At 27.6% G+C, this 26,478-nt stretch overlaps 2 protein-coding genes and 1 long non-coding RNA gene across 7 annotated transcripts; 2 read left to right on the forward strand and 1 right to left on the reverse strand.

Annotated features, from left to right (window-relative positions):
• Positions 1-3,527: 3,527 nt before the first annotated feature.
• LOC124427240 lies at positions 3,528-8,319 on the reverse strand. Its single transcript, XR_006942922.1, has 2 exons — positions 7,895-8,319; positions 3,528-4,962 (listed from the first exon to the last, which is right to left on the reverse strand). It is a non-coding gene; the product is annotated as an uncharacterized LOC124427240 (long non-coding RNA).
• Positions 8,320-9,142: 823 nt separating this feature from the next.
• LOC124427566 lies at positions 9,143-10,510 on the forward strand. Its single transcript, XM_046970650.1, has 3 exons — positions 9,143-9,356; positions 9,434-9,509; positions 10,350-10,510. Exons 1-3 carry the CDS (start codon positions 9,168-9,170, stop codon positions 10,508-10,510), a joined length of 426 nt encoding a protein of 141 aa, XP_046826606.1. The 5' UTR covers positions 9,143-9,167.
• Positions 10,480-20,314, forward strand: LOC124427559 (transmembrane protein 183-like). Of its 5 annotated transcripts, XR_006942987.1 has the most exons (9): positions 10,480-10,683; positions 10,890-10,976; positions 11,137-11,205; positions 11,388-11,526; positions 11,598-11,799; positions 11,972-12,136; positions 12,213-12,449; positions 12,604-12,707; positions 12,793-13,114. XR_006942987.1 is itself a non-coding variant. In XM_046970634.1 (8 exons), the coding sequence occupies exons 2-8, from the start codon at positions 10,943-10,945 to the stop codon at positions 20,297-20,299; spliced, it is 858 nt and encodes a 285-aa protein (XP_046826590.1). In that variant the 5' UTR covers positions 10,480-10,683; positions 10,890-10,942; the 3' UTR covers positions 20,300-20,314. The 5 variants fall into 5 exon arrangements, 4 of the variants coding, with proteins under 4 accessions (XP_046826590.1, XP_046826565.1, XP_046826579.1 ...); XM_046970634.1 differs by lacking the exons at positions 12,604-12,707; positions 12,793-13,114 and adding an exon at positions 20,288-20,314; XM_046970609.1 differs by lacking the exon at positions 12,604-12,707.
• The last annotated feature ends 6,164 nt before the right edge of the window (positions 20,315-26,478 follow it).

Raw genomic sequence — 26,478 nt, forward strand, 5'->3', positions numbered from 1 at the left:
TTCAAAAGAGAATGACAGCAATGTTGATCTGAAGTAATACGAATTCTTCATATATTATTTCGTCGCATCAATAGACTTTATGATTCTATTATGATAATATGCCGTAGTATGCTGTAATATAAAGTTGTGTTAACAATTGTCAGATACTATTTTTATTCCATTATATCAACAGACAGATTAAATCAATAATGGATTGTTGATTCATATCTTCAATTACAACAAATAATTTAAAATTCATTAAACAGAAGCAACATCAACTACGCGTTGAATTGTATCAAGAACTGGCAAATCACTTAGCAAAAAGTAACAACGAAACTGTGGGTAGAAAATTGATTTTATCATTTTTTGAAAAATCTCCAAAAAACATGAGAGAAAGATGTTGTAATGCAATGTCCATTTTTGGCCGTTTATATTCATCTAATTCATTTGTTATATTTGCTGCAAATCCAAAGTGACATAAAATAAATCAAAATCTTCCAGAAGATAAATATGTATCTGACCAAGTAGATTTAGTTGCATGAGTTTTTCATTTAAAATTACTTTTCATGATTCACATCAATGATAAAAAACCTTTCAAAAGATAGTACAATGTTTATTCAAAATTTAGTTTATAAAGAAATTTTATAAATAAAGATTTTTATATAAATATGATTAAGCATAACGATTAAATATAGCTCGAAGGCAGAAAGGTGTTTTGTCATTGGGCGATTGGGCGCAACATGGAAGCAGATCCATATAGGATCTTGCATACCTATCAGGATCACTTGATTTAGTCTAATTAATCTAAATAGTAGAAGTATCAAAGGGGGAGTGGTGTTTGTTATTAGTAGATCTAGGAAAAGGAAAGAGTTGTATTTGATGTTTACTGGATCACTATTTCTTAGTGAACGAAATAGAATATTTTGTGAAGACAGACATTCAGCTGAGATTCATAAAATAGAAGTAAACTTAAAAAAATAGAATTATAGATTTTGCTTGGAAAAAATTTTGACAGTCTTTGTTCGCCCCTTTTAACCTTAGGAAGGAAGCGGGATCTGATAATGAAAGATGACTTAGTTCATAAAAATAGCCCTATCTATACTATACAGCTATATACACTTAAATAAACATACAAATATAAAACATTCAGAAATAAAATATTAATATGATGCATTAATTGTTTATTAAATACGTTGTGTTGATTATTTAAAAAGAAACCAATAGATTTATCGAAGATATAAAGTCTTTTTAAATAACAATTCAGCAATATAATGCTTATGATTCTTCCGAATATCGAAACGTGAGAAATGAATACACATTTCTCTCTACAATCTCTCTATATTTTGCAAATAAATTTAGGTATTTGGATTCACGAAATTTTCAAAATGATTAACATAACCCAAACGCAACTGGATACCTATCCCGCACATAAGGAAAACCAGTGAAAGATTTTTAAGAAAAACATTTTTTTTGTAATCCAGGTTTTCCTTCACGCACATATGGAATTGGTATTGTGTTAGATTAATTCTTACAAACAATCGCAGCTCGCGAAACGAGTGGAGCGAGCAAGTAACATGGTGTTTCTATATAAATAAAAGTTCAGAGATAAATGCGATTATCGCGTCAGCTACGTCTGTTTCGCTATCATATATATATATGATAACGAATATATATTATATATATTATATATATTATATATATTATATATATTATATATATTATATATATTATATATATTATATATATTATATATATTATATATATTATATATATTATATATATATAGCTCCTGATTTTCTTTTCATAACATACTGCCGACCAATTTGTCTCATATACGCACGCACACAACTGACTAACGCTAGAACTTTCTATTTCTTTGTTCAATTGCAGATTGGCTTACAAACATTACTTTATTCTTAATTACAAAAAACTTATAACTCAACTTTAAACTAATAAAAACATGCGTGTGCGGATGTATTCAAAAACCTTCATATAATAACAGAAAAAACTGATCAAATTCTTAAACGTAGTCATTTTGACTAAACAAAAAGCGAAAGCTGCCGAATTTAGTTTTTAATTATTGCCTAATTTTGCAATTATTCTGTGACGTACTTATTCTATATTCTGCGTTCAATTAGTCCAGTTTTTTGTTATCTGTAAATCAATATTTAATAAACATAATGGTTGGCTTTTATGCGTGATATGGTAGGTATCTTTATTTCAAGTATCTCTATGAGGAATATCATTATTATATTAACTACAAACTGCGATTTTTACTATTTTTCTCATTTGCTATTTACATAACTCTTTGATGTATAAAAATACATAAAACAAGAATGCTTATATATTCATTTTATTAATAAAAACTGTTACACTATTATAATTAAATTTCATATAAATAAACTTAAAACAGACGTAAATTATTCAAGTACTGTATATTAAAACCAATTTATTAAGGAAAATGCTACACTGAGCTTCAAATTTGATAACAATTGGTTTATTTAATAACAATTGTTTTATTTGGAAAAAAAGACATTAACATCTAATTCATTGACAATTATGAAAAGAGGGTATGCAAAAGTATGTTAGTATGTATATTAAATAAAATTTTGTTAAGGAATAATAATGGGGGGGAGGGGATAACACAAAACTTTAAGCTCGTTTGCCAGATGAAGATTATAAAGAAACGTACACATCACTATTATCATCATACGTGAAAGCAATCCATCGAACCAAAACTGGATATAGCAGTCAAATACAAATAAACAGTCATCATTTCGACTACCAAAATAAGAATCTCAACATTACACTCACTAATTAATCTATTACGAGCTATCAAGCTACTGGTACAGTTATCTCAAAAATCATTTTATGAACCTTGAAGTATTTTGTTAAATTATTTGTAATCTTAAATGAATTATATTGTGCTTGTATTGTTCAAGTAATCCTACTATAGTGAGTAACATTGATAATAAAAACACGTATCAACACGTATCTCAACAAATCCATTTCCTCGCCTTCTTCCCTCGATTTCTTTCCGCAACAAGTATTCATTAATCCTACTTCGAATCACCATTCTTCACTAACTTTCGTATATTTGTAAGCACAAATAATAAAAGATATATTCTTTTAAATATGCATTTTATCGATCTACAAAGCCGTTTTAATCATCCCATCTTTCGAAGGAAATTGACTTTAGTAAGTTTTTGACCCGGGACGTGACATGTCGATTATTTACATTAATTAGTTTATATGATTTCGTCAAAACAAATGATTTATATTTGTAATTTATATTTCCGAATCTAAGTAGACTGTGTACAGTGAAAATTGCAAATGAATAAAAGAAAAAATAACTGTAAAAATATGAAGCTTACAATAAAAAACATTTATGAAAAGATTTAATTCAATAGTACTACTATTTCAATCACGTTTTACTTTTGCGCTACTCTTTTAATATTTTCAGTTATATTGCACTCTTTATGTGTTTTATGTGAAACCGAATTAACATTAACATTCCGTATTGAAAATTTTCTAAAAAGCAAAATACATTTTTACTCGTCACTTTTTTTCAAATTTGTAATTATAAGAATCATATACACTGTAGGAGTTATCAACTAAAGTATCTTTTATACAGCACGTCTACGCACTCCTCAACATCGTCGCGTAAATAATTATTAAAAACAGTAATTAGAATTACAAAACACAAATTTTTTTTACAAAATTTTTTTATCACTATGTAATTTATAATATTTTGTTTATAATTTATCATAAATAAACAATTTTAAAAGAAATTGCATAAATTCTATCATTTCTACATTCCACGTAAATTTAGAAAGAAGTACGAATATAACGGTCGATATCAAAAAATAGTGATGCGCTTCAGTTTTTATTTTATTTTACAAAGCTATATAATAATTAATAAATTAATAAAACATAATCTATACAACTGTCAATTTTGTGAATATTAATGTTAAAATATATTTCTTTCCACTTTCAAATTTTTTCAGTTTAATAATCAATCTAATATGGGGAAATATTTCTGATTGTTGGACTCTTTGCATCACTTTTTATTTTCTTAAATTATCGTTATATAAAGTAACATATTTGAAAAAACTTTCTTCTTAATAAATAAGCGCATTAATACTTTTTCAATTATTTCAGTTACTTTCTTTCACCAAAAAAACAAGCAAATTATAGTTATATTATCGCATTTATGTTCGTAACATATGTCTTTTATTATTTTGAACAAAGGTTAATAGACCACCACAATAGTGTATTCATAAAATGTTAGGTATTTATAGTATTTATCTTTTTCATTAAATATATACAAGTAATTGAATATTACAGCTGTCAGATTCCATTTTAAAAAAAAAGAAGCATGACACCAATCTTTCGATGCAGCATAATGTGCCACTATTTTTTTCAACTATGAAATATTTTCTATAAATATAGTGCATCAAAATATTTCACACTAATAAAAAACTTTGCTTCTAGTTAATCCGGACATCATTTTCATTCGTTATGGTATTTCAATTTGCAATAAATTTAAATATTTTACATTATACGAATAAGTTAATCTTTCCTTGTAATTTTTAATTCATAACAATTAATTCCAACATTTAACATTAAACAGATTTATATCATTTTTGTGTTTAGTATTTTCAAGTAATAAATCTTTGTCTCCCTGTCTTTATTGTACACTTCAATTGTTTTTTTTGTTCATTTACTTGCTTATATGTAATATTTCAATTTATCCTAAATACGAAAAAAAATGAAATGTAAGAAAACTGAAATAATAAAACAATTTTCGAGAATTTTTGGAAATAAGGACATAAAAAGTTCATATTATATATATTGAGATGTTTTCTGAAATAATTCTTTCTCAAAAATGTGGATTTTTTTTTCCGCTATTCTTCTCTTCCAGATTTTTCTCATCACTAATATTATTTAATATTAAGTGACCTTTTTCATCCCTTTGTAATTCTGCCAATGATAAAATATAACACTATGTTAAATCTTATCTTTTTATATTTTATTGCTTTATATTATTAAAATATAAAGAGATTTATATTTTACAAATTCCTTTTTTCTGCCATTTTATTTTTTTCGAGAGACATATGAGATCTACATTAATGTATCGGAATAATAGTTCGATAGTTCTAATGTTATATTTTTAATAACACAAACTAAATATCGCATTGTAAATTTAACATAATACGTAATTCCAGTCTTCTAACGAATATAATGAGAAGTAATTTCCGTAAACAACATGCAAATAATTCTACTTATTTTTAATACAATTTAATCCACTAGAAGTATTGCCTATTTTGATACTTCGATAGTTTCATTCGCATCATCTATTCCATATAGAAAGTAGAAAAAACAGAAACAAAGAATCTTATTTATTATCTTATATAAAGAAAGTAAAACTATTAAAAAAATTTTGCTAATATTATAATAAAAATTATTTTATTATAAACAAAATATATACGTTTTTAAATTTTTATCTAAAATTTTTGAGAATCATAGCTTTTGAATATTATAAATGATAACATTAATAATCAAAAACTATCAGATGTTCCAATTTTATAATATCAAAACCTTAATTTTATATTATGTACATAAAATTTGTAATTTTGCTGCAATTATTATTCTAGAACAAAATATTATTTAATTTCATATAAATTGATACTATATTACTTTATTGTTGATAATAAATTATACATATATTATACATACATTACAATGACATATAAAATATTATTTTCAAAAATATTTATCACAGTTATAAGCATTTAGTCATTCTTTACTTATTCTTTATCACCATGAAATGTCAAATATTACTGATAAAGACTTCGGAAGCTGTATAGGTGATTTAGCAAAATTTCTTATTTTGACTCTTTCTTATTGTTAGAAACAGTTTTAGTTTACTTATGTAGTCAAAATTTCATTTGATTATATTCTTTGTTCTTATATGTTTGTACACTGCCTGACATAATTAAAAAAACTATTATTAATTATAATTTTGTTATTATGTATTTATCGTATATTCAAATTCTATGATATAGGTTAAACTATGACGTTACTGTGTTCTAAATAAATTAAAAAATCTGCATGTAGTAATATTTGTAGATAGTTATATTACTATATATATTGACTTGACATGATAATTTCTGTAGTCATTGCAGAAAAACTTTAAATCGTCATAAATATAAAAGTAAGCAATTGTGACTCTATATTTATAGGATATTTTCTATTTGTTTCGTTCCCTTATTCCCAAAGTTCATATAGATCATTCAATTACACCTTGTATATGGAATGTATTTGAAATTGTTTTCTTCAATAGATTATTTATTGTTTTTATAAATGTGTAAAAATTATTAATTTATCTTTTAATTATAAATATAATTAAAAAAAATTAATTTATCTTAATATGCTTATATATTAAACGTTAAATAAATCACATCCAATTTACACATTACAAAAATATTCAGACAAATACTTCATTTCTCGATATATTTACAAATAATGCGATTATTTTTCTAGAAATAGTTTTAATTAAAACATAACATTTGTTTACAAGTGCTTCGTATGAGATTTCTTACGAAGAGGCAATATACAATTCAATCATTATATTGCCATTTTACATGAAAATGTATCATAAAAGTAAAAACATTTCATTTAATCTATGTCAATTATTAACTTTTTTTTGGGAAAAGAAAAATTGTATCGCAAAACCGCTACTATACTTAATTTGAAATGGCATTAATAAATATAAAAAAAAGATAGATTTGAATAACTTTCACAAAGTAATCGATCAAAAATGATAAATGAGGAAGAAAAATGACAGATTATTTGAAAAGTAAAAAAACATCTACGATTGAGTGTTAACATTAGCAAAATTTCTAGATGAAAGCAAGAAAAATATAAGCACACAAACTATTCAATGATTACTTTAAAAAAACAGTTACAATAGGAGAGCAACTATTAAAAAACCATAAGATAGCAAAACAGATAAAAAATGTTTAACTTTTGCAAAAAGTATAATTTTGAAGTTGCGAGAAAGTGATATTACTTCCAATCATGAGTCTAAAAAAAATATCTGATTTGGATTAACAATACATGATACGACATCAATCAAACATAGCTCTAAATCCAAAAAACTTGTGAATCACTTTAAAGTATGGAAGAAATGTTATAATCTGGGAATATATATTGAGTGGAAGAATAAGAAAACTTGTTTTTATTGAAGATATTGTGGATAAGAAATATTTATATATTTAACAAAAAATTTAATGCCAAATGCAGTCAGTATAGGTAAAGATATGTCAAATTTTACTAAGATAATGAACTGAAGCATAAAACATGAATTATATGAGTATCTACAGTATAATTGTCAGAAATTGTCATAAAATATTATAGCCTCTTTCTTCGTCTCCAGATTTTAATTTTATAGAGAATCTATAGGATAATTTTAATAGAAGAATAAAAGCAACAGCAATAAAGAATAAATAACTCATTAAAAGATTATAAGATTGCAAGAGATTATGAGAAATATAAGAAAACAAGTATACAGTATCTTCAAAAAATTATATTTAGTATGCTGAAATGTTTGAAACATGTAATAAAACAGAAAGGTTATATTACTAAATATTAAATATTGAGTTTCGATTTATAAAATATTAATTATGTATAATGTCTAAATATTTTTGTAACGTGAAAAATGTTTGTGATTTCATTTAATTTATAACACTATTTTATTACTTCGAGTTAATTAAATAAATTATACATATTTGTAAAATACAATAAATATTCTATCGAAAGAAATAAATTTGAATTCATTTCTTTAATAAAGATATGGATCGTTAATGTCAACCATATATATGTGATCAAACATTTTTGTGATTAACTATACCTTTTACAATGTACCCAACGTTGATGATATAATCATCGAAGTTTAAGAATTTTATTTTTTTCATTAGTTGATAATTTTGTGTTAGAATCCACTTTTTTTAACTTCCCACAGTGTTTCATTATAAGTAAATTTTGAAAGACTATTTCAGAACACTATCTACATAACTTGTTAACTTTAATTGTTGTATATCATGTACGAATTGGTTTCTTTTCATTCGTTTTCTCTTTCGCACTTGATTTTATTTGTTTGCTTTATATTTCTTATTTTCTCCTTTATTCTTCACATTTCTTTTTTCTTTTCAATTAAATTCAACAACGAGCCGTAATAAACACTAATCAACATTTTATAAAATACGGTTACATATCAAGTACTTATGTTAATATATTAGCAATCGTTTTGTTTTATAATGTACTTTAGTTCGTAACGCCAAGATGTTTATAACATCGTTTATATAAAGCAGCACTATCGCATATCTCAACCAATGAGACTCATCTAAATCTTGAAAATCTTAACCAATAATAAGCAACTTCATATTTCCATAGTTAAAGAGGTTTTGTAATGACGTCATTAGGCGTGAAATATAATAGACTAAAGAACAGGCGAAAATTAAAAAAAAGACAACATAATAATTGCGCTGAAAATATAACTTCATTACTTTCATAAGAAAATGCAGGATGAAATTTTCAAACAAAAATGAACCCTATTTTTAATGTCACGAAGAGTAAAATTTATTTCGTTTCAGGACAAAGCATAAAATGTATCGCACCATATACATGAAATAAAACGCTATTATCAGCGCTAGTGCACTAGTGCGTTGAACGTAAAATATATGTTATATTATATTTTGCATAGATTAAACTTGATATCTATACATGAAATCTGTTGATAATTTGATTGTTTATAGTTTTATAAAGAATCTTAAGTAAAACGTATAAGAAATGCAGAAAGAGAGATAATTACCATTTTTTATGTTATTATGTATAATAAATTTATCACTTTTAAGATCATCGTCCGATGTGATGTAATTTAAAAATCGTTCTAATAATTTATTTTATTATATCTTCATTGTCATATAAAAAAAAACAATGGTATTGTTCATGCTTCATCGATTAGTTATTTTTGGATCATGTAATATTTACTCAGTGTTTTAAATAATTGGAATATATTTCTAATTTTTTGACGTAATGTTATTACCATATTGTTATAGATATTATATTTAATTCTAATATAGGAGTAATGTACGTAACATCAATAGAGTATAAACCATTAATATATGTATTTTTATTTGTTAAAATATACAATAAATATAAATGTTATTTGTCAAAAAGTAAATTATATCTATTGTTTAGCTATTATACTTTCCAATGGAATAATATCAACTTATAGATTTTTACTCATTACGGAAGAATTACTGGAGTGTATATATGCATATAGACATATATGTGTAACTAACCTTTCTACAGTATGTCGCCTTACTTACACTATCTCATGTTTATTTATTGTTAGCCTAGCTATAATAAGGTGATCTTTTATTTGCAGCAATTAAAAAATTACAATAAAGGAACAGTTATCGGTGATATAGATCATGTATTTTCAAGCCTGCCTATATGGACTGGTGATTTTTCAGTTGCTTCCAACTAGTCGTAGAGTAGGAAGAGTAGCGAGTAACAGGCTGTTTAGAATGCAAATCAAACAACATAGAGTACAAACATATGCAATTTTTATGAAATTCATTTCTTATTTGAGTCATATAACAACTATTTAGTTATTCAATGCTTATGTACCAGAAGAGAATTTCAATTTTTAAATAATCAAACTATTTAATCGCTTATCATAGAAGTTATCAATGGATTATAAGTCTTATGAAATATATATCGTCTTTATGCAAACTGCTTTGAAAAAATTGACGATTTTACATTATCTGATATCAGTTCAGGGACCCTATTCTTGAAATAGGTGCACATCTATATGTGAATGGCAAGTTGCAAATAATTGCTATGGTAAATCCCCAGAACATTACTTTTGACAGTTGGAAGTACAACATGTACATAATTTAGGTAGCAATGAATATCATAATTTTCAGTGAAAAAAGGTAGAGCAAAAATAAACATGTACATATACAATATCAGAATGCTGATAGAAAAACATACAATCTTTTTAAAAATGGATTTAGAAGGCATAAATACACTTTATGTTTCTCTAACTATTAAATATAAATATAACTATATTAAATAAAAAACATACAAATTATGTCAGCATTTATTTAGTGTTATGCTACTTAATTATATTTTTTATATTAGGAATTAGGAGTAAGATAGTAATGAGGATATATCATATATTAAACAAAATATTTTATTTATTTTTATAATATATTAATACAAATTAATAAATTAAATATGATACAGGATCTTTTTAATTAATCTAATCATATAATATTTTTGATCAATATTTGCAGGATATATTTTCCAATATATATCTAACATATATTTTCCGATGTTACTAAATATAAGTCAACGTGAAGCGTATACTTATGTTTCCAATTGCGAATACTATACATATATATTCAAGGATACCGTCTCAGAAACGTGTACGCATTTTTACTATTCGAATACGTAACATTGCGAATAAGTTATGGAATAAAATCTCAGTTCTTTGATACATGTGCACTATCTTATGTGATCATATTTAACAAACATATATTTTGGAGCGATAAATCAAGAGAAGGGACAATGCGCTTTTAATTCTTTTTTTCTGCTTTCGTTATTAATCACATATAAGTCAAGCGAAAGGTAATAATCTTAACCTATCAACTCATTAACCTTAAACTTATCCTATTTTAGACGTTAAACTTAGTAAAAAAAAAACGATTTATAATGGATATAATGAATTTTTTGAAATAAGGTATAAAATCCATTACATTACGTCAAATATTTTTTTTTTATTATAAATAATATTAAAAAAATATATATATGTTTATAAATATTGCTACTTTCAGGTATAATCTTGAAAAGCATACAATTTCTTCTTACCATAGGAACAGTTTTAGAAATGAGTCAAATTAAGCAAAAATCTCTCATCAAAGGTGAAATATTATAAGTGTAATTAAAAAATAATACAGAATTTATGTTTACGAAAGTATTATTAAAATATCAAACATATTTCTGAATAATTTAACTATATTTGTAAGCAAACATAAGAAATATATATTTTTAAGAATAACTTTATGAAATTTTTTCTATTAGATTTATTCCACAAGAAACAATCAAGAAATCAGAAAAAAAAATTAAACGAAAAAATCAGAGAATGTAATGGCAAGTATTTAATCACGTATATTAAATCAAAGAAAATATTCTATAAATATTTGAATATATGAATATTATATGTTATTATTGAAATATATGAATATTATATGTTAGAATATTACTTTTCATAATCATGATTATTTATTCCTTTTTATAATAGACTTATAGATTAAAATATTTTTCTGTTGTAGGTATTGATTATCCATTGGACATATGGTTTATAATATCAGAATATATTAAACCAGAAGATATAGGGAAATTTGCTTGTATTTGTAGATCTTCTTACTATGTGACTACAACTGCAAAATTTTGGTTTCATTTATATAAGATGTATGTTCTACATACAATTTTTATTTTTAGAATATTATGTTCTCATAATAATTATTATTAATATATAATAGTTATTACAAGTTCGTTCCTGGTATACCAGAACGCTTGCAGCCACATTGGATGGTACTACGCCATGAATTACGTTTTTGCGTCATCAGGACATTGCATTATTCCTATTTTGCTGAAAGGAGTACATTAAACTATGTATCACAGTTACAGCAAAGAGAGCCACATTCTCTTGTTAAAAGACGATGTTCTCTCATGTGGCACAAAGTATATTGCTATTTTTATATTTCAATTATATTTCATACTATTCTTTTTTCTTTCACAAAATTACATATAAAAATATGTTATAAATTTTGACTAATGGAGCTTGATAAGAATAATAAAATATAATGATAATGAAAAATATTAAAACATCCTAATCAATATTTAATTATTCCAGAAAGGAATTAGTCGATGGTATTTTTTTTTCAAATTAAAAGAAATATCAAGAATATGTAATCGTACTTTGACACAACAAAATAAAAACATACATGAAGAAATGAATGATATTGAAAGAGCAGAAAAGATAAATGCAAATCCAGAAGAAGGTTGTAAAATTTTACGTGTATGTATTTTTCCCATTAAATGCATTACATAAAATTAGTATTTAATGTCAAATATTAACTTAAATTGAATTTTAGGTAAGATGTGTAGAATATAGCAAATTACCATTAGTAATTGGACTAATTTTACAGAAACTATCAGTGACCTTAATGCCTGGTCTTAAATACTTGCGGTTACAGCTTGGATTTGGAACATCAGATATTCCAAATGCATTAACAAGCCAAGTTATACTCAATTATGTAAATGATTATGAAGTTTTAGATTGGTGGCATCCGCGTTATCCACATCAAGATACAATATCTCATTTATGTGAGGTAGGTAGTACTATACATTTATCCTCGGATGATACATGGGAATAATGTCTCTATCTAATTTCTCGCAAGAATATTATATTTTGTCTATTTATAAGTATTATATAAAAATTAATTTTATAACTGAAATATATATATGTAAATGTTATAAAAAAAGTTTCAGTTCTAATTGAATAACCTAAACATTCGATTATTTCTCAACATTCGTCTCAATATTTTTACATATTGATTTCGTACAAGTCTTTTGGATATTAACGAGCTGTAAATAATTGTCATTTCTATTCTGTTATTTATTTTTTTCAATAGTATTTTATAATAAAACATAATATTACTATATCTCTTTTAGCCAAGGTTTATCTATTAAAGCTATTCAGCCACTTATCACTCGAGACGTGTATTATCTCAGCAAAGAGTATAGGAAGAAATGTAAAAGCGTATTAGAAAATCTAGTTCCTCCTATTCATTCTTTCTATTGATTCATTGTATTGTATTCAGTGTATGCTTATATAGATAATCACGCTATCGATGCACGTGAATTGAAGAACTGAGTTGACAATGAGACATCATTTAATGTATGAGCGTCAATTTGTACAGAACAAAGGCAAAATGTATTTTGTAAGAGAAACGAAACGTGCGATTTTTAAATAGACATTAATATTTTTCTCATATTCTATTGATGTGCATTACTCTTTCTACATCTGCCTAAAACAATTCATTGTAATAATAGACTGGTAACAATATTATTTAGAAGAAATTAATAGATATATTTACGTCCTGTTGCAAAAAACATTCCAAGTCCTTCGTTTATTTTGCTACATTGTGCTGTATAAAACAATTCGTTACAAATAATAAACTGACAATAATATTATTTAGGGAAGTAGTAGATATATTTACATTTTGTTATACAATATAAATCATCGTACTGAAATGACGAACTACTGTTCCAATTAATTTAAAGATTATACAACCAAATCTATGTTATTTAAATATGTTAATTTATTTAATTTATGTTGAGAAAATATACGTCGGGCTTCTAAAATGTTTTTTGAATAGCGAGCTTTACGAGAATCGTTGATTTCGGGCAGAAGGTATTCATCAAAGGTAAGATTTTCTTACATAAAAGATCTTGAACTTGGTATATATAATTATCAGAAATTTTTAACTTTGACACTTCATTTTCGAGATGCATGAACGTAATTTTCTTACGTTCAATTCTCTCTATCGACGTCTTATCTTTCAATGAAACAGGATATTTTATTATAGGGAATCAGCATCAATTATTCTATCGGGAGAAGTAGCCAAGAATAGTTGATTATTATATACAATCAAACTACAATTTTGAATATCTAATCCATATTTTGTGGAAAATTGAATTATTGCCAATGACTCTCATTTCTCCACTTCGTATTTCTATTTTCTATAAAACAGGATACTGAAACGACTCAATTAACTTTTTATAAGAAGTATGCAATCTTCTTTTATTTATTTTGCCGAAAACGAAAACAATCATTCGTTTTCGATCCTGTTCAGTCCATACGTTCGATAAAGATTAAAAATAAAGAATTAAAGAAAAAGAAATTTGAATCCACTTAATATCCGTATTTTTGTCAAAATACTACAAGTTGAGGATGAAATACGAGAATAGCATTGTAGTATGTGTGTGTGTTGACGCATAAGTGCATCCCTCAGTTGTTCACAGTACTTTCTCCTAAGGATCATATATCACTATTGGAAATATCTAGCCTTAGGAACTCGTTGTACATTCGCTAAGAAAGAGCATAGATAAGAAACACATTGCTATTTTTGTCCAAGCTTGGGTATTTTTTAGTCAAGCACGTAGTTTTAAACATGTGTGTGGCCGGGCAATAAATAAACAGTGAAAGTAGATGCTTAAATGCGACGAACCAAGGATTGTCTGGCATATTCATTGACACGTGATCTGGTCTACACGATCATTAGAAGAAAAGGGGCATACATGGGATTGTTTAAACATTTAAGAGAATTATCCTGACCCGCTCCGACCAATAGGCATCTTTCCTTTCCTTTCCATGATCTGATTATATTTCAACTCTGCTCCTTCTATTCCCTTTCCTAATCTCATTATGATCTTCGCGAGAAGTTTCGAGAATGACGATAGTCATAAAAAGAAAGCGATCAGTTAGGAGTAGTCTCTGACCAAAGAGAGTCATTATAGCCGCACCCAAGTAAAGACCAATATTCTGTACACTACTATTTTCTGGAATAAATATATATCAACTGTTTTATTTTAATTAATCTCGGTTATCTCTGACTAGAAAACACTCACAAAGCTAAGATATAAATGAGTATTGTATCACGTGATGATCGACCCATTACATTGAGCGATTTAGAATGCGATTTGACATTCAGTTTAAAAACTTAGCTATCTCTACATGTGTCCCTTTGCATTTTTTGTAAGTCGCATATAAGTAGTATTCCTATTAAATTTTGGTGATTATAACGGCCTTTCGAAATTGACAACGCGACAGCATAATTGGATGTGCAGTTTGATAAAGATACGATAGTTGACGTGAACTCGTTTTCCAAGGATGATTTTAAAGCTGTTCATTAACCTTGGTTTTTTAATGGTTTATGCCATCAAAGAGAACAGGAGAATCTTAATCGATTTTAGCGAACAAGATCGTCTTATTTTAAAAACGAAGGTTTAATCTACCCTATCATTTCGACGAATTTTTGAACAAGTTTTGTATTTATACATAAACTATCTTTATGTATTTATACATAAAAAATACAAAGGACATCACATGTAGAGATAGTTTTGGTAGTAGTCAGCAAAATTGTCATTTCAGTATGAAGATATATATTGTATAACAGAATATAAATGTATCTACTACTTCCCTAAGTAATATTATTGTCAATTTATTATTTGTAACGGATTCTTTCAAACAACAGAAATAATGTGACAGAATAAATGAAGGACGAAGAATTGGAATGCTTTTTGCAACGGAATATAAATACATCTATTAGTTTCTTTTGAATAATATTATTATCGGTTTATTATTATAATGAATTGTTTTAGGCAGAAGTAGAAAAAGTAATACATGTAATGTCAATTGAATATGAGAAAAATATTAATGTCTATTTAAAAGTCGCACGTTTCGTTTCTTTTACAAAATACGTTTTGGCTTTGTTCTGTACAAATTGACGCTCATACATTAAATGATGTCTCATTGTCAACTCAGTTCTTCAATTCACGTGCATCGATAGCGTGATTATCTATATAAGCATACACTGAATACAATACAATGAATCAATATAAAGAATGAATAGAAGGGACTGGATTTTCTAATACGCTTTTACATTTCTTTCCATACTGTTTGCTGATATATGAATAGCTTCAATAGATAAACCATGGCTAAAAGAAATATAGTAATATTGTTTTATTTTAGTAATTTTATAAAATAATATTTGATACGTCGTGAGGGCTCAACTACGAGAGTGTTTCCAGATACGCGTTTTGCACCTGACCAGCGATGATAATCGATTTGCATGTTTTGCAAAATTTCCCTCCTCTTCCTTGTCTTTAGAGTTATAGACCCACTGGTCGAGATGAATAAGGATGGCGGCACTGGGCTAAGATATCGTTGAAGGCCGTTAGTTAAATATCGCGTGCCGCGTTCCCGCAAATTAATGGAAGAATGCACGTTCTTTTAAAGGATTCTGTGAAGCTTGTAAGGTAGTGATAATAAATATTGCGCGAATTGAAGCTATCATTGAAGTATATCAGTATATTTGTTGAAATAACAATTGTTGATGCTCTTGTAGGATTGTGAATTAGTTATGTTGCTGCGTTTTAGATTGTGCTTGATATCTCTGATTAAGGCATAGCCTTAAATGCTTTGATGCAACTCTCTGTAAATTTCTCTCAAACTATCCATGAAGGCATTAATGAATTAGAAAAGGGAAATGGAAAAGGAGGAATTTAAGTAAAAAATGCCCGGAAAGGGAAAGCAATATTCTTATTGGTCGTGTGCATGTCAGGATAGTTCGTTGGAATGTTTAAATAATTCCATATGTGCCCTTTGTTCTGGTGATCGTGTAGACTAGAGGGTGTCAATGAATATTTCAAAATTAGACGCCAGACAACCCTTGTCTCGTTGCACCTAGGCGTCTACTTTCATTATTTATTTATTGCCCGGATTGACACATTATTGAAAACTAGATACTTGACTTTTTAGTCATTTTTATGCTTAAGCTTGGACAAAGATGGAAATGTATTTTTTATCTATGCATTTTCTTAATGAGTATCCAACGAGTTTCCAAGAGCAGATATTTCTAATAGTGATATATGATCCTCAGGAGAAAGTATTGTGAACAATTGAGGGACGCACTTGTGCGTTAACATTATTGAAAAAATACATAACATAGAGTAGAAATGACAATTATCTATAACTCATTAATATCCAAATGACTTGGTCGTTTTACCTCATTGATAATATGGAAGTGTACTCACGTTTTGGTTTTTATTAAAATAATATATAATATATAAATATTCCTTATTTATTATTTTTCACAAAATAAGCGACGAAATCATTGAACGAATCGAAGACATATATACTTTACAGGAAAATAGCTTTTTTGTGTACCTCGAAATGCGTTGTAGAATAATTTTTGTAATCCTATTAGGAAAATACGAACTAACTAACTCGGATCATTTACTCTTAGTTAATAAGGATTTTTTAATTAAAATATTACAACTCTTTACACTTAAGTTGTTCTACTTAAGACCACCGTATGTTCTCTTTACTCTGTACTTCTTTTCTCGTTTCTCTTTCTCTGACCTATTTAAGACTGTCCTCTGTTTTTCGACTATCGATCAATTTATCTCATGTATACACACACACCTGATTAACTCTAAAACCTTCCATCTTTCTGCTCAACTGGCGATCGGCTTATCTTATGCATACATACACACGGTTAACTAAATCTAAAACCTTCCATCCCACATAATAGTACCAAATGTAGATTAAACATTTTTAGATGCTGCAAAATTACGGATTTTTTCTAAAATAAATATTTATACAGAATCTAGTTTTTTTTAATGTTTTCCTGTTGAAATGTGATATCTAGTGCGTTTTCAGCTTCGCTGTGCATTGATATGATACATCGGTTAGTGCTGCGTCTCGTCATTTATTCATTTGTGTTATCATTTTTGTCAAGAATAGATAAAATAATATCATCATCATTCATAGTTGTATTATTTTTAAAATATAATTTTTATCTATATTTGAATATCATTTATCATTTTTTATTTATGTCTTAATATAATCATTATTACAGTCTTCGAAACTATATATATTGTGGGCCAAATTATCTAATTTACGATTGGTTTCAATTTGGCTCTTATATATAATAAGGCTATGTACATACATACATATGTGATTCACTCTGTATTCAGATAATTGTATTCGAATGATCGAAATTCTTATAATGAACTTTAGGTAATCGACGTTCTATTATACTTCTAATAATAATTATTTTATTAAAAAAAAAAAAAAAAAAAACAAATAATTTACATATATTACATGTATTTTTTATAAGTTCTTGTATAATAGATATTTAATAATTGCACATGTTTTATACTCATTATTATTTACTCAAATTAAGAAATTTATTATATACGATTGGTAGAGATAATGGACTTACAAGAAAGAGAAGATAACTCGGATATTCAGAAGATTCTGAAACTGAGTGCAAATATATAATAAAGTCCTATTTTTCTGTGCTATAATTCGATTTTAAGGGAAGAAATCACATATTGAAAAGTATTCAAAATTTTCTTTTTGATGCAATTTCTCAAGAATGAAGAAAAATATTTTTAAAATGTTTAAATAAAAGTTGCATCATTTTATCTGGTCTATTAAACTGTATAACGAGAGTTTTTGAAATATCCATGATTTTCGAATTATCTTCATGATTTTCAAATTACCTCCCTCCATCATCATTTGTTAACAAAATTTTATTTAATATATATGTTGAAATACCCCTAGATAATCTTTTCATAATTGTCAATTAATTAAATGTTAATGGTTTTTTTTAATCAAATAAACCAATTATTATCAAATTTCAAGTCTATTTTTGCAGTTTCCTTTAATAAATTAGTTTTAGAATGTAATATTTGAATAATTTACATTTATTTCAATTTTTTTTTTCATAAAAATTATTAATATTATATTTAATTATAACAGTGTAACAATTCTTATTAATAATATGAATATATAAGTCTTAGTATTCTTGTATTGTTTATTTTTAATAGCGATAAAAATAGCGACAATCAAGGTTTGTAATTGGTATAAATATTCTTCATAGTTTAATCTGTTCCATGGTCCAAAAATTGTAGCTAGGCTTGATTGTTAACTATGAGGCAATCATATAGTTCAAGGAGTAAAAATAAACAATAGCAATATATTGATCCAGATATATACAAAAAAACAAGTGAAAAGAAAAGACTATATTCCAAAATAATGAAAAAAGATTCTACAATAATCTAACATATGAAAAGAAAAGAAAAATTTAATTATTGGAAAACAGACAGAGCATTCTGGAATACTATATGAAGTAACCGAAAACACACAACAAAGGTGTCACATGAATAAAGCAAGAGAAAGAACAATATACATATATAGACACAGTACATGAAATAATAATAACTAAAACAGGATTAGCAAAAAAAAATAAGAAGAATGCACGATTGAACAGCCTTAGACAGTATTCAAAATTTCAGATAAAAGAAGTTTAAAATCATATATGAACCATTAATACACATATGAATCATAAATGACATCATATAGCACCCAGAGAGAACATTTAAATTCTTAATGGAATATAAAACATACATCAAGCTGAAAGATGAAAATGGAAGCATAAAGTATCCTGTAAACTATTGCTTATTTGCCTTCTGATATTGTATAAGTTATCACATCATTGATTACATAAACAATAGAAGTACACTTACAAGCATACAATATATTTATAGAAGAACAAAAAGGATGCAAAAAGAACAGCCGAAGATACAAACAGCAACTAACAATAGGCACTGTCATAATGAAACAAACAGAAGATCACAAGAGAAATATGTACATGTTACATGAGATTATAGTCTATAGAAAAGCATATGATATTATTTGCTTTTAAAAATCTTAGAAATATATATGATACTGATCACCAAAACAAAACTCCTCAGCAATATAATGTAGACATGGCGCACAATTATACATTTCAAAACCAACAACTTTAACACAGATATACGCAATGATGAAATTAAAATACAAAAAGAAATTTTCCAAGAAGACTTGTTATGTATATGTTTTGTATATATTAAAATAAAAAAAAATTTTTCAAACCAAATATTCAAGACTTTTTGTTTAATTTTTTATTTTTCAATATAATGTATGTAGGATGGAAAGTTCTAGAGTTAATTAGTTGTGTGTGTGTGTGTGTGTGTGTATGAGATAAGCTGATCGACAGTTTAATAAGTGATGGAAGGTTCTAGAGTTAATTAGTTGTGTGTATATGTGTATGAGATAAGTCGAACGGCAATTGAACAGAAAGAAGGAAGGTTCTAAAGTTAGTTGTGTGTATGTGTGTGTATGTATGAGATAAATTGGTCGTTAGTCGAATATCGGAGGATAGTCTTGAGTAGACCAAGCGGAGAAGAGAAGTACAGAGTTAAGAGAATATAGGACAGTCTTGAATACATCAGGGAAAGAGTAGAATGACCTAAGAGTAAAGAGTTGAAATACATACACATTAATAAAATCCTTATTAACCAAGAGTAAATGATCCATGTTTGTATCTTACAGGTAAAGTTATGAAATATCCTACATATTTTGGGGGCTCACCCGGGATAGAAATAGATACGGACGTACGAAACTTGATATAAAGTGTCATACAATGAAAAATGTAAAAGATGAATCGAGTATCATAAGAGGGCATGAATTGTTCATCAAAAGAATTCAAGATTGAAGAGTTGAAGGCTATTATACCGACGCTTTGTCTCATGGATTCAGGCCTATACTTATGCAGAAAGATGGAGAAACAGGAAAAATTCATTCGATATATTACGCGACCGGACGAACGACACCCGCGGGAAGTGAGTACGCAAGCTACAAGTTAAAGGTGCTCGCGATATTAAGAACATTGTGACAGTTTAGGATTTACCTGCTGGAAATCCCTTTCAAGATTATTGCGCTGTTTTTTGTTTATATGCGATAAGTCTTATTAATATAAACATATATTTCATTATTATTTTTTATAGTCTATTCTATATTATTTAGTTCATTATATTATTATAGTAATGATTATTTATAAGGATAAAAATGTGTACACTTACAAAGTGTAATATTACTCCAATTTTATTTTAATTTACCTAAGACTGAACGGTAACCGTAAAGTTACGCATCGATAGAAACTGGGCATGCTGTGATCGTCGGCTTTTGGATGCAGGACAGAAGAAGCCCGATCGCGTCGCTTGGCATTCAAACGGTTAAGAAAATAGAGAGTGATCTGCGTATGTTGGTACCCAAGGAGTACTACAGAATATTATGAGATTGGTTATTTCGCCGCGAGCAAGACTGAGATGCTCCTGAAGAAAGAGTATTGGATTATATGGTCGCGATCAAAGATGAAAAAGATGATCCCCAATTGCGTGGAGTATATTTTAGCTACGAAAAAAGATGGTAAGCTAGAGGAGTTCCTTAGGCTCATTAACAAGGGCGAGTTCCCTTTAGATATGTTTTATATAGATTATCTCGGACCGCAATCGTCGGTATGAAAGAATTACAATTATATTTTCGCAGTGATAGATAGCTTCTCGAAATATACTTGGTTATGTTCAACAAGAACAATTTCGGCGAGCGAGGTTATTGAATGTTTTAAGAGACAGACTTTTTGAAAATCCGCGATGACTAGTATCGGACTGAGGAACTGCCTTTATGTCGCGCGATTTTGGAGAATATTGTAAAGGAGAAATGACCGAGCATGTTTTAATCGCGACAGGTACTCCGAGAGGGAACGGGCAAGTTGAACAAGTGAAAAGAACGCTCATATCACTACTAACAAAACTAGCGCATCCGAAAACGGAAAAGTGGTATGATCATGCGCAGCAGTACTTAAACGTTACGAAACAACGTAGTGTCGGCATCACTCCGTTTCAAATATTGTATAGAACCAATGTGCGTTTACACGAGAATTCAGAAATCCTTGATTTCCTAGAGAAATGGCTTATCAACTTCCAAAGCGGTCGAGAAGAGCTATGTAAATTGGCCGCGAAACAAATAATTAATAAACTACAAGGTGAGAATAAAAGGCCCTATGACAAGAAGTGTATGAGTTTTCGTCCGTACCGAGAGGATGACTTAGTGACCGTAAAAAGAAATCAGCTAACTAAAATTAGCAACTCCGTACTTAAGTTCTTATAGAGTAACCCATTCTGTGAGGAAGTAGGTAATGTAGTGTGTAAGATAGGTGAGTATAAAGATCTCATGATTCGGCTTCACTTGATCACATGAAGCCTTGGGTTGATTACGCAAGCGATCAATGTGATGCGGAATACGATGGATGTGTGAAGGAATGAGTGAAATAGGTAATAAGCGAATACAAAGTGCGAAGTGAAATGTGAAACAATATGTCGTCAAAGTGTAGCTAAGTGATAGCAGGTGATCTTAAAGAAAAAAAACAATAAAAAGTCTAAATAATTTCTTTGATAATAGCACTAGTATGACTCCAAAATTCTTCACGTATATAAGAAACATGAAGAAAGTATATATGAAAGACACCATATAACTAAAACACAAAAAGCAATCATACTATAAACGTGCAATATTGTACAATAAACCAAATGTACACAGATGATATCAAAATATATGTACCAAATAAAACACAGCGAAACGAATTATTATAAACTACAGAGATATATCGACAATTATATGAACAAGAAATTTTAAATCACAAATTTCAAAGTGCAAAAAATTACATATAGAAAAAACAATAGATAGAAAACCTGACGCAACGAAAACTACAAGGTGAACTGATTAACATTATAGTATGAAACATTAAGTATACAAATATCTCGAATTTCAGTAAAACACAAAAGTGAATCCTACGAATATCAAATAACATCTACAAAAATAATATAAAGTCAGATTTTCAGATTACAATATACTCAGGAAAGAAAAGTTCGCAATGGCAATACGAGATAAAGTAATAGCAACTAAAAACTATCTAAAGTACATAATTAAATGCTCACGTACACAAAACGACGCAAGAAATGTGAACAATTCCTAGAAACAATATAACAGAAGGATGTGAATTATTAATAGAAGGAGAATATATAGACTGATACATTATACCAGCCCAAATTATATAAAAAGCAATTGCCAATGTATATAATATAAGATAAAACAATCGCCAACAATTATCATCGAAAATGAAGAATACGAATTTTATTAGAATATATCAGTACATATGGACAAAATAATAAAATGTAATAGACCAAACAATACATTCATAAATAGACTGCGGATGTTTATGCATGATAAATATGCAAAGAACATGACATTTATGCATGAAAAATATACAAATATGCACAATAAATATGCATTTATGCACAATATTAAGTATATACTATATTAAGTGTTGAGTGGAATATTAAGTATCTTAATATTACACTAATATATAAATAAATGATTTAGTTGTTTTGTTGTATTGTGTTAAGAATTACAGTAAATTATAACTATTTTTTCTAAATTGGATGGCATTAGTTGGTAGCGTTTGTTGGTAAACATTAATTTGTACGTCGAAAATGACCACTTCACATCACATGATATTATCGGTGCATATTTAAATTTACTTAAACAATGTTGCGGAATGCCCATTGGCTTGTTTATAAATTTGCTACTTAAAATACGTAAAATTTTATTTAATTCTATAAATCCTATATTTTTGTTACATAACACTTATTTTTTTCTTAATTTTCTCTCCGTAATCATTGGGAATGTTTTGCAATTGAACTATACATTACATATATATTCCTATTGCATGAACTAATTGTAAATTTATGATTTCCAATTTTTTAATCGTAGCCGGTAATGTGTTTGAGCCTTTGTAAACATTAAATTTTGAAATAGTTCGTTTTTTTGAAGTAGTTTTAATGATTGCAGTATCTTTTTCTTTAAAATTTAGAATTACCTATTAACATGAAAAATAATATGAATATAGTTTTATCCAAATCTGTTTAAGTTCATATTATTATTAAAATAAATAAATAGTATTTATATTTTCTTAATATTCTTGAAGTGTTCAGCATAGAATGATGCTGCTAGAATTCATGTACCCCATTTCATAAAAATTGGTTCTGGTGGTAGAGAAGTATTTTTCAACGTTTTATGATACACTTTTATGCGAAGTGGTGGTTTTGAAAAGATCTTTTTCATGGATGATATTACTTTGTTGACTAAAAATAAAATCGGACTTCCTCAGAAATTCTGTGCAGCCTTTGTGATATATATCATATTTTCATAAAATAATTATCATTTTTTTTCGACTTTTACTATATATGGTGCTGCATTTGTTACAAGCAAAAAAATTTTTTTTTTCGTTATCATTTGGAAATAAAATTCTTAAACCTGAATTCACAAATCCAATTATTGTTGCATGGTTAGTTTCTTCCAATTCCTTAAGCATAACAAGTACGGTTTGGTTACTTTATTTTCACACAATTTTCCAACGATAAAATTTGCAATATATTGACCTACGGAATTAGTGATTTCATCCACATATATCCATATATAGTGGTCTGCTATGTCCTCTCTGATATTCTTAATTGCTGAATTGTAACAGTCGTTCAAGTAATTTTTACATATGTCTATATATTTAGTTAGGAAATTCTTTTATATATTATTATTTAAAGTACGTCATGGTATGTTGGTAGCAACCATCGCTTTTGTTAAATTCAAACAAAATTCACTTTTTTGGCACTTGTTTGGTCTCAATTTTCTGCTTCGAATCTAGCATTTATTTCATCACTTTTTCTTTTGTGAATAGAAATACTTACATATTGAGTTAATTGTGATTCGCGATCGTACTTTACACTTTCATTACACGTTTGACAAAACAAATTTCTATTCAGGTTCCATAAGTTTATCTATTTTTTATAAAAATATACATTTGCATAAACATTTGCAATCTACTCATAAGTAAAATAAAAAACAATTTTATAATATCTATATAATATCTAAATAAATTTACTAGCATTTAACAAACAAAATGTTAGAAATGAATAATTCCGAATGAATAATTCTGCCAAATGCGTGAATGTGGTTATCGAAATAATATGTCTGTGACGATCTATCCGCAAATGGAATAAAATATAGCGCAAGTAGAACATACATCTCCGGAAGATAGATAGAAGAAAACAGAGATAGTCAAAATATTCGTTGCCCGGAAGACGAATACTACGTAACATAAGGACTAACTAAAAGACATATCAGAAGTCGATACAGCACAGCATTGCATTTTCTACCTTTAAAAAATCCAAAATAACTATTTTGACGGAACATCATGACATAAATGTAGGTTAGGAAAATGTTCGTGTGTGTATGTGTGTGTGTGTGTGTGCCGAAAGAATGCTAGGAATAATATATATAAAATAGAAACGTAATTTTAGGAGTATAAGCGATATGAGCGATATATGAGAGAGAGTATATGAGCCCATATTTGGAAAAAGCTCACTACTCCCTTGTTAAATGTATGATTCAATAATTAAGTTTGAATAAATTTTCAAATTGGTTTAAGCAACGAACTAAAGATACTCATACAAAAATACGTAGAAAGAAAGTGGAACTTAGTAGAGCAACTGTTTTCGGAATGAATGGTTTTATGATGTCTTTCTCAGTATGTTACAATAGATTTTAACATTGTTTTTTATTTTTTGTTTCTTGAAGTCAACAGAATGGTTTTTATTCAAGATTTGTTGAAAATCGCCGGTATGTTTAAAACGTTTATTCATTATTCATGCAATTATATTTTCTTCTTCTTTCATATGAATATTTCTGTAGAAAATTAGGAAATGTAGTTCAGTTGTTGAAGTTGTCTAGGCAATACCTTATCGGTTCGTTGGTAGAGAGCATAAATCAGCGACTTGTGGCCAGTGTGGATGATGAAATTTCAGTCTTCTAACAGATGATGAAAATGTTTGATGGCTGCGAAAATGATAAACAGTTCGTGATATACACGCTGCAGTTATCTTTTGTTTTGCTCAATTTTCGTGAAAAGAATACCTGCGATTTTCACTCTTTATTCTTTTTCTAATTTAGAGCATCTCCGATCTGAAATATCGGTTAAGAATAGAAGTGTGACAATTGGCGAGATGCACGATATTGTTATTGGATTGGAGATTCTAATCTTGAAGTTTTAGAAAGACTCGATTGATATTTGGGTACATTCAATTGGTGTTCTGTCGTTTTTTTAGATATTCATTGAGCGGAACTTGGATTTGGTGTTAGAATGTATGTTCGATAATATGTAATTTATTCTGAGAAAACAGCATGGATCCTTGATAGTGATTGAATCAGGATTGATTTTCAACCTGTTGTTTTTAAATTTTTGATAGAATATCTTCAAGTATTGTTAGTGTTCGTCGATGCTACTTGAAGCAATGATGACTTCATGAATATAACAAAATAGAAAGTTAAACTTCTTGAAAACAGAGATAATATATTTTTGGCTGATTTGTCTCGAATTATTTTGGCCAAACATATTACGACATATTTAAATAAACTAAATGGTATCATGATGGCTATTTTAGGAATGTTCTCTGAGACCATTGGAATTTGGACTCGCTGTAAGTCCATAGCGAAGAAGATATTTTCCTCGTAGAAGCAATTGAATAGATAGTGTATGAATGGTGAATACCTATCTGCAATCGTAGCATATTTATTGCGGAAGCCAAATTGATGATCAAGTATAAATTTCTTTTCTGCAATAATTGTTTTCA

This window comes from Vespa crabro, chromosome 1 (genome assembly GCF_910589235.1).
Source record: "Vespa crabro chromosome 1, iyVesCrab1.2, whole genome shotgun sequence".
In the NCBI taxonomy this organism is placed as follows: domain Eukaryota; kingdom Metazoa; phylum Arthropoda; class Insecta; order Hymenoptera; family Vespidae; genus Vespa; species Vespa crabro.

Excerpts from the sequence above, each read along its gene's own strand:
- LOC124427559 (XM_046970599.1), top strand. The coding sequence starts at position 10,943 with ATGAGTCAAATTAAGCAAAAATCTCTCATCAAAG. Across the intron at positions 11,800-11,971 it reads GTTCTCTCATGTGGCACAAA|AAAGGAATTAGTCGATGGTA; the intron begins GTATATTGCTAT and ends TAATTATTCCAG. Across the intron at positions 12,137-12,212 it reads AAGGTTGTAAAATTTTACGT|GTAAGATGTGTAGAATATAG; the intron begins GTATGTATTTTT and ends ATTGAATTTTAG.
- LOC124427566 (XM_046970650.1), top strand. The coding sequence starts at position 9,168 with ATGTATTTTTATTTGTTAAAATATACAATAAATATAAATGTTATTTGT. Across the intron at positions 9,357-9,433 it reads GTGTAACTAACCTTTCTACA|CAATTAAAAAATTACAATAA; the intron begins GTATGTCGCCTT and ends TTTTATTTGCAG. Across the intron at positions 9,510-10,349 it reads AAGCCTGCCTATATGGACTG|GATATATTTTCCAATATATA; the intron begins GTGATTTTTCAG and ends CAATATTTGCAG.